At 57.4% G+C, this 12,178-nt stretch overlaps 1 protein-coding gene across 5 annotated transcripts in view; it reads left to right on the top strand.

Annotated features, from left to right (window-relative positions):
* Positions 1–12,178, top strand: part of PMEPA1 (prostate transmembrane protein, androgen induced 1) — a 55,183-nt gene that overhangs the window by 30,767 nt on the left and 12,238 nt on the right. The window contains exon 2 of one of the 5 annotated variants that reach the window (XM_085002614.1): positions 181–284. In XM_085002614.1, coding sequence (XP_084858740.1) covers positions 233–284 — 52 coding nt within the window. In that variant the 5' untranslated portion in view covers positions 181–232. 5 annotated transcript variants of the gene reach the window in all.

The raw sequence follows: 12,178 nt of genomic DNA, 5'->3' as shown, positions 1-12,178 counted from the left end.
TCGGGCACCCCGGGGTGTACGGGGTACACAGTGGTATGAGGGAGCCCAAGCTGCTCTCTGGGCCTTTGGGAAAGAAGTGGGAGGTGAGGTGCTTGGCTCTCTGCGGCGGGGCGGGGGGCGCAGGGAGGACAACGCTTAGAGTTTCCTTAAAATCTCTCTTCGTTTCTACATTTTAAATAGCATGTTTAGGATTTAATCCTCAAACCTGGGAGCCAGACCTGCGTGTGGAAAGATGACAGCCCAGAGATGGTTTCATTTGGCTGGCTGCAGCAGCCAGATGGCAGGTGCTGTGAACGGGAGACGGAGGGAGGCTGGGAGAGGGGGACCAGGCTTCTGTCTCGGCTCTTGCCACCCCACCCTCCCATAAGCCACCTTCCCGGCACCAGGCCTGGACTGTGTGTGCCCCGGGGGTTGCTTGAAGCAGCTGGCATTGCCCCTTGCCAGAGTCATGTAGGGCCCCAGGGGACACAGCGTCCCCCCTCAACGCCTCACTTTTCTTTTTAAACTTTTTTTTTCTTTTTCGGCCACCCCTTGGCATATGGAGTTCCCAGGCCAGGGATCAGATCCGAGCCACAGTTGTAACCTACGCTGCAGCCGGGGCCCAGATCCTTTAACCCACCGTGCCAGGCCGGGATCGAACCTACGTCCCGGTGCTGCAGAGATGGCGCCAATCCCATTGCCCCACAGTGGGAACTCCTCTTTTTCGACTTTTTATGTCGAGATGATTGTAGATTCTCTTGCAGTTGTAAGAAACAAGGCAGCGAGAGCCCTTGCAAGCATCCCGTCTTCCCCCGGTACCCCAGCCAGAAATTGCCGTTCGGTACAGTCCGCTGACCTTATTCCCACTCCCCGGCGTCCTGCCCCTGTTTGAGTGTGTGTGTAAGTGTGCGTGCATTGGTGTGTGCCGGCCTGTGTGCTTGGTTCTGTGCCGTTTTATCAGACGTGCCACCGGCAGCCGGGAATCTGTTCGTCTAATTTTGTCATTTTGAGGCTGTTATACGCATGGCATCATACCGTCTGTGACCTTCTGAGGTTGGCTTTGCTTCACTTGGCCCAACTCTCAAGACCCACGCAGGTCGTGGCGTGTGTGTCCGTGTCTCTTCCTCTCCATCGTGCTCCGGGCCGCGGGGGTGCCCCGGTGATCTTGACCACTCACCTGCTGCAGAGCGTCTGGGCCGCTTCCAGCTGGGGGCTGTCACACTTAAAGCCGCTGTGAACGTTTGTGCGCAGGTTTTTGTGTGAACATAAGTTTTCATTTCTCTGGGCGAAGAGCCCGGGAGTGTAATTGCTGGGTCGGATGGTAGTGGCAAATTTAGTTTTGTGAAAGACCTCCCCCGTGTCATCCACACCCATCCATCCTCCGGCCTCTGGGGAGAGATGGGCATCGCAGCGAGTGGACCTTGGCGGTGAATTCCTTCCTCCTTCAAATACTGATTGAGGGCAGCATGTTGTTGTGCCAAGCACGGTGTTAGCCACCAGGGATTCGGCGAGAACAAGACAAACAAGGGCCTTCGCATGCACCTTTCTTGCTGCTGAGGGGAAATCAGCAATAAACTGGCAGGTGAATTAATAAAGAATTAATTCACCTGCCAGGCTGCTCGCCCCTGTGCCAGGCACCCTCCAGGTATTTTATAATCCTCAAGCAGGCCGGTGAGGAGGCCTCTCCTTTGACCCCAGGGTACGGATGAAGAAGCAGGCGCAGAGTCATAGGGCAGCGCAGAGAGTCCAGCCTCCTAACTCTACACCGCGTTGCCCCTTGTGGCCTAGACAGGCCATCGGGACATTTGCAGCTCGGTGAGAGTGAGTACCTTTGGCATGGGGTGACCAGGAGGCCTCCCTGAGGTGGGAACACGGAACGTCCCATGACAAGATGGCACATGCAAAGGTCCTGGGGTAGGAACAGGAAAAAGGCCAGCGTGGCTGGAGTGTGATGAGCATGAGAAGGAGACGACAGGTGCAGAGATGAGGTTGATCGGGCCCCATCCGGCTTTAATCTGAGCGTGAGTCAGGGATCCAATTGGGGTTTCTTAAAAATTGCTCCGACTGAGGGGTGCAGACGAGGCTGGTGGGACGTCAGTGCATCAGAGGAAGCTGGGAGACGAGGGAGCACACGCAGGCACCCCTTTTGCTTTTGAGGAGGGACCCCTAAGATGCCCGGCCTCCACCTGGGAAGACCCCCCACCGGCTCCCCTTGTGGGAGGTGGGTTCTGTCCTGATCCCAGTGTAGGCTGGATCTGCATCCAATGAGCCGCAAGGGAGAGGACCCCAGCCGGCCCCCCTCTAAGCCTTGCCCCAGGACCTTGTGGCCCGTGTGGGTCTCTCCCGAGGGTTTTCCTGTTTCTCCATCTCGCCTGCCTTTTCCTTGCCTCCCAGTTGTTATCCTATAAATTGAATGTACCTGCTCAGCACCACCCACTCTGGATCCTTAACGACTGTGCACAGACGCCCTCGCGTCCCTCACACCTGCTTCCAGTCTCACGATGGCCCCCGTTTATTAGGCACTTGCTGTGTACCTGCTAGGGGTGGGAGAGCTAGTACACATTGCCTCCGCGGTGGACCCTCAGTGATCCTGGGAGGCGATTCAGTGATGGCCCCGGGCTTCACGAGGGGGAAACGAAGGCCGGGGTCCCAGGGGACCCGCCCAGGGTCCCACACGCAGGAAGTGGCGGCATCTGGACTCGAATGCAGAGCCGGACCCCCTGCCTCCCGCCGCTCGCTGTGTCTGCCTCCCGGGCTGCTGCTTTCCTCAGGGAACAGAACCTTGGCCTTGGCCATTGTTGGGGAGTTCGGGCTGCTGGACGATGTTCAAGAGGAAATGATACCACGGGCTGGAATAGCCTCGCCCGTGGGGTGGGGACTGGGAGAGGCGTCTGGCGTCTGGTCTGGGAGGCTTGTAACTGCCCTCTGGGAATTTGTTTTGCCTGTCGCCTGAAAAGGAAAGCGGAAGGGACTCATAAGAGTCTGGACAGATTTAGACCCCAGACACACGCACGCACACACACACACACACACAACACACACACACACACACACACACACACACACACACACACACACACACACACGACACCCAGGAAGACAAACAGCCTGAAAGAGAAGGACATACGTATGCAAGGATGGGAGACAGACACACAGACGCCCTCAGACAGACCTGGGCTCTGAGGCCTTGAGAATGTCAGAGACACATGTTAGGGCTCCCATCGGTTTGGGGGCGTCCTGCAGGGGTGACGTCATTTCCCCACTGGGGCTTCTCCCAACCTTGGTTCCTTCCCCAGGCAGAGGGTCTGCGCAGTGGCCGACGGTCCGTGTGTCCAGCCTCCTTTCCTGGAGCCTCCCCCGCACAAATCTGTAAATTCCCAGTTAGGGGCAGGGAATTCCTGGGCCAGGTCACCCGGGCAGGGGGGGAAGACCCTGAGTCTTTCATCAAGTAGTGGGCCACCCCACCTCCCTGGCTGGCAAGTTGGCACTGTGTCCCCTTGCCGCCCAGTCTGGCTCCTGATGACTCGGCCTTTGCCAGCTGCTGCTCATTCTATGGGAAGAGAGGGGGTGAGAGAGAGTGAGAGAACCACTGCTGCTTCCGGCTGGCACTGCCGAAGGTGGCCCTGTGTGTGATTGTGGCTTTTGTCGAGTTTCTTGTCGAGAGAGGATGGCAGTTAGGTCGCCAGGCCCCGTGTGGCACCTGTGTGAGCATGGGCGTGCCATTTCCCTCCCCGGGCCTCAGATCCCTGTCCCTAGAACAGGGGGACCATTGAACTAAGACATCCCGCCCCCCCCAGGAAGCTGCTAGGAAAGCTCCGTGAGATGAAAACTTGGACCCCAGGAACCTGGGAGGGGAGGCACCTGTTGGATGGTCGTTGATAGGGCAGCCTTGGGCATCTAGACCATTGATCATCTGTCCCAGAAATAAATCCAGCAGGTTCCTGGGGGCACAGATTGGAATCCTGTTGCCGTGGAGTGTAGGATTTATGTAGCCCCCTGGGAAGCCATGCATCTCCAGGGCTTGGCACAGGGCCTGACACACAGTAGGTGCGCAGCACATGGGTGCCACTGGGGAGAGTGAGTGGGACCAAAAAGCCCCTGAGGTTGGATGTAGACAGAACATCCCTCGTGGTGAATAACGTCACACATGCCCTGGGCAGCGGCAGAGATGGCTGCTGGCTGTCCCTCTGTCCCCACGGGTGCACTTGTGTTTCCGTAGTGCACCCCCCAACCCCCATTCCACCCGGGGGCAGGTTCCCTGCCTCCACGGCTTGCAGCCTCCTTCCCAACATCAGCCCTTACCATTCAAGGTGTGTTAGTGTGTGCAGGTCCAAGTTCAAGGTGCTGGCAGATCGGGTTCTGGTGAGGGCTCTTTACCTGGCTGGCAGACGGCTGCCTTCTTGCTGTGTCCTGTGTGGCCTTTCCTTGGTGTGTGTGCAGAGAGAGAAAATGAGCTCTCTGGTGTTTCTGCTTATAAAGACACTAATCCCGTAGGGTCAGGGCCCCACACTTATGACCACCGTTTATTTAGAGACCCCATCTCCAAATACAGCCATGCTTGCGGCAGTTAGGGCTTGAACATGCTAATTTGGGGGAAGTAAATACTCCGCGCATAACACAAGGGACCCTTTCTGCCCCAAGGGGAGGAATTGGGAAGGAGGTGAGAACTTTAAGTTGATCTATTAGTACCAGCTCCTATTGTAACTATCACTTTAGGGTTTGCTGTGAGCCTGGTGCCGTGAGAGCCATTCTTCCATGGAATCTCATGTTGGTTCCGTGAGCGAGGCGCTGTTTGGCCATGGTGTTCATCTGGAGGGGACTCGAGCCCAGAGAGGTGTGTGTCACATCCAGGTCTACACCTTGAGCCCCTGCACTGCTCTGGAGGTTCTAGGCTCCCTAGTGCTTAGCTGATTGGGTGTGACCACCTAGCTCATGGTGGGCCAGACAGCAAGGAGAGTCCGGTAAAGGGGATACCCTCGTCTTTGGAGCTAGGCTTGATGCCATAATAGGATGTAAAAGTTGCTCCGGGGCAACCACAGTTGGGTTTTGAGGGTTGAACAGGAGTCTACCACAGACTGGGCAGAAGGGCTCCTGCTTGCCAGTCTTGTGCTGGTTGTGAGGAACTTGCAGGACAAGGAGACAGCATCCTGATGGAGTAGACAGACTAGCAGTGGCAATAAGATGCAGACAAAAGGAAGGCTAAACGATGATACATACATTTTCTTGGCGGTCATAGCAGAGAGTCTGTGTGGTATTTACAAAATTAACCGCTAGGTATACGCGAGAGCTTCAAACCGCCAGAGGAAGCCGGAGAAGGAAGTGCCTGCAGGAGCTGGGAACTGGGGAGGGAGAGTCGAGCGGACCTCCCAGGAGGTGACCAGTTTGGGCAGAGGTTCTGCTGGCAGGGCAGGCAGCCCGCCGCCGGGCTGAGAGGACCGTGCAGGCCACCAGGAAGCAGTTAGCAATGAAAGGAGGAGGCTGGGGGCCCAGGAGAGCTGGCGTTGGGCCGAGCAAGTAGCTCTTGTGAATGACAGCTGATGGGCCACATGACATGTACCCGACACCTGCTATGCGTTCACCTGGCCGCGTTCGTTGGCCCTCTTGGTCCCCTGGTGGCCGCCTCCTCGCCGGGGGAACTGAGGCGCAGAGGCTGAAGGAACTTCCTTGGGTCCCACGCTGGGCCACAGGTCGAGCTGGGGTTGGGCACCACCAGGCCAGCCCCAGGGCTCCTGCTCCCCATCGCACCACCCTGTGCCGGTGTTTGCAGAATCAAATTCAGGTCCCGGGAGCCCAAGGGTGCAGGGGACCTTGTCCAGCACTCACCCCTTCTCCAGGGTCTCCGGACGGACGTCTGACCTTGGCGCTCAGTGCGTGGCCCCACCTCTGCCCTGGGTGAGACGCAGGACAGCACCCCCAGCCAGCGCCGAGACCCCTCCCCACCGTCTGGTCTCGGGCGACCCCAGGCCCTCCAGCACGCGGCGGGGCTGATGGAGGAGGAATTGACAAGAGGTTCAATGCCGCCTCATTGTGGGCCCATTCAGCGCGGAGCTTTTTGTCTGAGAGTCTTGGAAACGGAGCCCCGTGCACCTCCCCTCCTGGCGCTGCCCTCTGCGCTCATGTTGGGAAACACCAGACTCTTGAAAATCGGTAACTGAGAGAAACATCTGCTGTTTCCAAGGAGCACCCGGTGACTCCTGAGTGGCGAGGGCAACCGCGAGTCGCATTGTCAGCCTCACTGGGAAACACACGCACACATGCACGTGTGCCCGAGCCTCTTTGGTATGTTAATTAAGATGGCTTAAGTTAAAGCTGTCAACGCTTGTTGTAAAAATGCAAACAGTATATATATGTATGTTTTGGCAGCACCCACGGCATGTGGAATTTCCGGGGCCAGGGATCAAATTCAGGCCCCGCAGCAGTGACACCAGATCCTTAACCCACTGAGCCACCAGGGAACTCCAGTGCAAAGAGCATCGAAATACAAAGAAGTGAAAAGGAGAGACGCCTCCCTCCAGAAGTAACCCTCATGAGCGATTTGATTTTTAGCCTCGCTTTTGCTGTAAAAATGGGTCCCTATTATATACACAGTTCCTATTTCAGTATTTCTGCTCGGCAGTAATTACACACATCCACCCATGATCACACCTATAGACCAGCCACACAGTTCTGCCCCGGAGGGACGTTGGGCAACGTCTGGAGACATTTTTGGTTGTCCCAACCTGGCAGTGGTGGCGCTGCTGACATCTCATGGGTAGAGGCCAAGGATGCTGCTCAACACCCTACAGGCACCGTCTCCACCCCAGGGGGTCCTCTGGCTCAAAACGCCCATCGTGCCCAGGCTGGGAAACCCCGCTGTGGATGTAGGTACCTTTTTAGTGGCCGCACCGTGATTTCATACTGAGACGTACTGGGGGTCGTTGCGTGGGACTTAGGTGGTGTCTGGTGGTTCATGTTTCCAAGGACCCTGCAGAGGTGTAATAAATACATGTGCTCCGATCTTTCCGTGAATCACAGCAACACAGGATCCGAGCCTCATCTTCAACCCACACCATAGCTCACAGCAAGGCCAGATCCTTAATCCACTGCGAAGGGCCAGGGATCGAACTCTCATCCTCATGGATGCTAGTGGAATGTATGTCGGGGGGGCGTTGCAGGTTTATTTATTTTTATTTTTTGGCCATGCCCGTGGCATGCGGAAGCTCCCGGGCCAGGACTCGAGCCCAAGCCACCGCAGTGGCAAAGCCGGATCCTGAATCTCCAGGGCAGGAGGGAACGCCTGCATTTTAGATTTTGGTGGGCACAGCCAAGGTGCCTCCAGGAGGATTCTGGCCATGGACACAGCACCGCAGACGCCTCGCTCCCCCAGGCCTCCTTCTCTCAATTAACACAACGCATTTGATTTATCTTAAATAACTTTCCATCGCACCTCCACGGTGTCCATTGACAGAAACGGCTCTCTCACCGCGCATTCACTCCATTTTGCCAATAACTCTCGAACGGTGATTGATATTTTGCTGACAGTGGGTGTTTAAAGATGTTCGATGTCGGTGACAATAGAAAAAAAAAATCCCATTAGTTCTTTCCATTTGGATAATAGCAAGAAAGATAAAAGGCACCGCTTTGTCTTTTCTTATTGAAAGAGCATTTAATCATGAGGTTCTAAAATGATTATGCAGGCCCTCTGCTCTCCCTGGAGTTCATTTCATCCGTTCCCACGTTGCACCTTCAGACCCAGGGCTCACCCATTGCCAGCGGCAGCCCCTTCGAGGCCACCTCCTAAAAGATGACCTTGGAACGTGTGGGGTGAGGCCCCGCGCGCTTCTGCCTCTTGGGCATAAAAGAGGGCAGTTGGCGGGTAACCAGGACAAGGCATCTTACCAGTGAAAAGGCGTCGCACAGCCGAGCAGGAAATGTGGGGTTAACGATGCATCGTCAAGCTCTCTCCACCTGGTGCTGTAGTTATTGTCTCATGAATGCACCTTGACTGCCTGGGTCCCCTGGGCTCCCGGAAGTTTCGCCGCCTCTGGGACAGTGTACTGTGGCACCTTCTCTGTTAGGCTCTGGCTGGGGGGACACGGAGCTGAGTCTGCCATCCCATCCTGAGATGCCCTCCACCGGAGCAGGGTGGCTGAGTAAGAAATGGTGAGTGACACCCGTGTGCTCGGGAGCCGGGAGGGGGCGCAGCTTAGCAGGGAAGGGGTGTGTGTGTGTCCTTCCCAGGAGGGGAGGGAGGCAGCCAGCCAGCCTGTGAGGCCAGGCTGGAAGCGGCTCAGGCAGAGGGCCAGGTGTGTGCGTGGATTCTTCTGTGGTCCAGCTCTCCCCCCGCCCCTGGCACCCCCCCCCCCGAAGGGCCATCAGTCCCGCCATCGGTAGGAGAGACAGGGAGCCACAGTCTCATGGGGCAAAGCTGCAGTGGGAGGTCAGGCTAGTGACTAGATGACCGCCTGGCACCTGGGTATCACCTCGGACTCCTCAGCCAGGTCACCCAAGGGGCGCTGTCAGGCTCTTCCCTGCCCCGCCAAGGGCCATCCCAGTGCAGCCCCGAATCCCCCAGGGCCAGTCAGAGGCCTGAGGGGCTGGGTATGTCCCCAAGTACTGCCAGACCCATGATGAGAGCACCTCTGCCAGACGGCCCCCGGAGGGCCCCACTTGACAGCGGCTGCCTGTGCTAGATACGGACAGGTGCTTCTTACAGCTTTATTTTCCTCTTTGACTGCAAATGTAATTCCACGTACCTGACCGTGCCGAGCGGTGCGGGAGTGTGTGATACGAGAGAGGGCCGCCCCTCACGGGCTCCCCCGGGGTGACCATCCCTGGCCTCTGTGCAGACCCGAGAGTCGCTCGTAGACATGCGTATGTATCACCAGCCTCCCTTTTATTTAAAAATACGGACGTTTGTGCTCTTTTAAGCAAAGATGGGCTTGTCCTGCTTGGTGGCTTCTCTGGGCCCCATTGGGGCACCTTTTCGGGCCACTGTGCACAGACCCACTGGCCGGGCCTTCCTGGGTGTGCAGACCCCTTGGGGGGACATTCGAGTGGTTCGTAGTGATTTTTGGCTTTTTGTGCAAACCCGCAGTGGGCCTTCCTGCCCCTCTTCTGTGTACACGAGGACATGGTGATTGTTGATTTGACATGTTAATTGTGGGCCTGCTCTGGGGAAGGTGCTGGGGACCTGGAGAACAGGTGCAGAGCCACGGACACTGGTGTCCCAGGGGGAGAGGCAGGAGCTAAGTGGTGAGGCGGGCACGATCTGGGGACCAGGGCAAGTGCCGATTCGGACAGGGCGCCCGGGTTACGTCCTGAGAACGTGAGACCAGGAGGGGAGGAGGGAGCCAGTGCGTGGATGTGGGCAAAGACCATCCAGGCAGCAGAAGGCGCACGTGCAAAGGCCCTGAGGCGGGCTGTGCTGGGGCCTTTTCCGGGACACAGAACGGAACTCTTAGAGCCAGCGAGCTAAAGAGACGGCATCCTAGGACAGAAGTGGTTTGCCGGGTCGGGGCTCTCTCTGAGAGTGTGGGGAGATTGATTTTTTTTTGCTCTGCAGATGCACCCCCAGTTCACACTGTCCATGGGCTACGGCGCTGGCAGAGGGTCCCGGCTTTGGTGGGCCTCCTCCGGCCTCTGTGGCTTCTGCAGGGGGAAGGACAGGCAGGGCCCAGGGCCTGGAGTTCTTGGTTCCCTGGAATGAGGTTTTCAAGGAGGTTTCCCTCAGGGCGCTGTCATCCTACATCTGACAGACAGGTTTTCCTCCTGGCAATGCTGGCTCTGAATCAACTCACCAAAACAAGGTGAAACGAGCCGACTGGGTTGAGGACACTAGTGATTTACCTAAGGTCACAGCTGAAGTGGCAAAGTTGGGATTCGAACCCAGGAATCTTGGGACAAACCTCATGTTCGGAATCTCTGCCCTGAATTCTGCCATGAGCAGCAGGGCGGGGAGCCCTGGGCCCCGGTGCAAGGCCGGGCCCCCCCCTCTGGCCAGCCTAGGACTTGTTTGCGCCCAACCCCGGACAGTATCTCAGGGCTTCGTGTTTGGGTATCCGCTGCGTGCTTGGCACAGAGTAGGCACCGGTACTGTCTGTCTTTAAAAATGAGAAAAAAACTGGCCTGGAGTCCCTGCCCACTTCCCAAACCTTCTAAGAGAAAGATCCATTTTATACTTAGAAATGGCCTTACCCCGAGAAGTCACTGTGCTGTCGGGGGTGTTTGAAATGGCAACCAGGAGCGATCAGAAAGTTATTCCTTTGACGTCTGGTTCAATTTTATTTGAAATTCCAGGGGGAAAAGGCTGGGCTCTTATTCAAATGCGGGGGGCAGGGGGGGGGGTGTAAATGATGTGGCGGGAACCCCAGGCAGGCTGGGGCTCGCAGAATGACAATGAGGCCTGCCCCGGCCAGTCTCATCCAGGCAGGCCTAACGAGATTAGATTTTCATAAATTTCAGACAGTGCCAATTCCTAATTCCTTGGTGTGCGGCCGCGAGGCCAGACGGGGCCGCCTGCACGGGCTGCTTGTTAACCAGGAAGCACGCCGGCTGCCCCTCCGACCGGAGCAGACACAGGGGCGGGGGGCGGGGGGGCTGCCGGGAGAAGGGGGGGTCGTCTAGTCTGAACCTCCTGTGGGCTGGCAGGAGTTAGGTGGACTCTGGCCCAGCTCTCCAGCCAAGGAAAGAAAAAAAGAGCTCCAGCACCCGGCTGCCGCTCCGATTAGATTATTCACCAAAAACCCAATGACAGTCATACCCGCGGAGTGGATGCTGCCTTCTCCCCCAGCCCTCTCCCCATCGGCAGCCGGGAAGTGGCCGGACACGGCTTTGAACCGAGAGGCCCCTGCGTTGGGTTCAGGTCGTGGCCCCATCGGAGAACAGGGAGCTGTAGACTTGGATGCAAAAGACCAGCGTCTTCACCTTAACCTGCCCGAGTGGGAACACCTGCCACGCGGTGGCCAGTGGAAGCTACAGGCGTCCCGTCGCCCTGAACCCTCCCCAGCCATGGTGAAGACGACGACAGCATCTCCGGGTCACACAAGGGATCCTGTGTGTTCGTCCCACGACGCAAGTCCGGCTGAGAGTTTGAGGATGCTTTTGCTGTAGTTGGCGCCCTCTTAAAGCCACACTTTAATTTTTCTTCTACTTTGAAAGCCGCCTTCTGAGAGCGTGTCCTGGCTCCCCCAGCTGCTGGGCGAGGCCACCGTGGAATCAGGACTGTGCTCTGGCTCAGCTCCTGGCCCGATGGGAGCTGCTGTGGGAATTTAGAGGGAAGGTCTTGTCCCAGACAGTTGCTGACACTCAGAGAGTGGCAGAGGAGGGGGCAGCTGTGAGTGTCTATGTGGTTTCATGGGTGGTGCCCAGAGCTGCCCCGAGTGCCTGGCTCAGGTCCCTTCTAACTGTCCTGTGACTTTCCTCTATCCTGTTGGGGAGTGGGTACCACTGGCCGAAGTGCTGGCTTCATAGACCACGTGGCAAGTGATGCCCCAGGCAGTGCTGATCCAGTCCGGTGACAGGGTCCATTCCACACGAGCACCTGACTTGAAGCCACCTGACGTTCTGGGGCCACGGTTCTCAGATGGGTGGGTGTGGGGCTGTCAACCCAGCCCAGCCCTGAAAGCACGGGTGTGGGGGTCATGTTAGCATCCGCTTCACAGAATGAGGTTCGGCCTTAGCAAGGCGATGCCTGGCTCACGAGGGGCCCTTGGCACCCGCTGCCTCTGTCACTAGCGTCAGACGGGCTGGGAAAGCCTCAGAGACACCCGTGCACGCATCTCAAAGTGACTGCGTCTGTCTCTGAGGAGAAGACAAAAGGAGGGTCAGGCTGCTCCAATGAGACGGACGCACCTGTTAATTTGAAATTATTCACGAGGAAAGAGGACGCTCAATTAAATTAGAGTGACCTTACTTTGCCTGTGGCGGATGGGCTCAGCCACCCCCTGGAGCTTGCCGCATCCATCACCCACCCCCAGGGGGAAATTATGAAGAAAAACGGCAGAGCCGCTCCCCACCGCCTCGGGGGAGCAGACTTGATGCCCTGGCCGGAAGAGGAGTGTCCCTGACGCAGGCTCACAGAGCAGAGGGATCAGTGCCTGTAAGTCCAGCCGCCTCCCGGGTGACATTTTTGGACGGACCCTGGGGCAGAGGCCAGTTCTGCACACTCAACGTTTCCAGGGAATCAGCCTGGATGAGGGATGCCCGGTGTCCCACAGGG

Source organism: Sus scrofa, chromosome 17 (genome assembly GCF_054392235.1).
Source record: "Sus scrofa isolate SSC_HxYL_T2T_F1_AM1 chromosome 17, Sscrofa_HxYL_maternal_Yorkshire_Landrace_v2.0, whole genome shotgun sequence".
NCBI lineage: Eukaryota > Metazoa > Chordata > Mammalia > Artiodactyla > Suidae > Sus > Sus scrofa.
The sequence above is the reverse complement of the archived record's forward strand: the minus strand, read 5'-3'. Positions and strand labels throughout refer to the sequence as shown.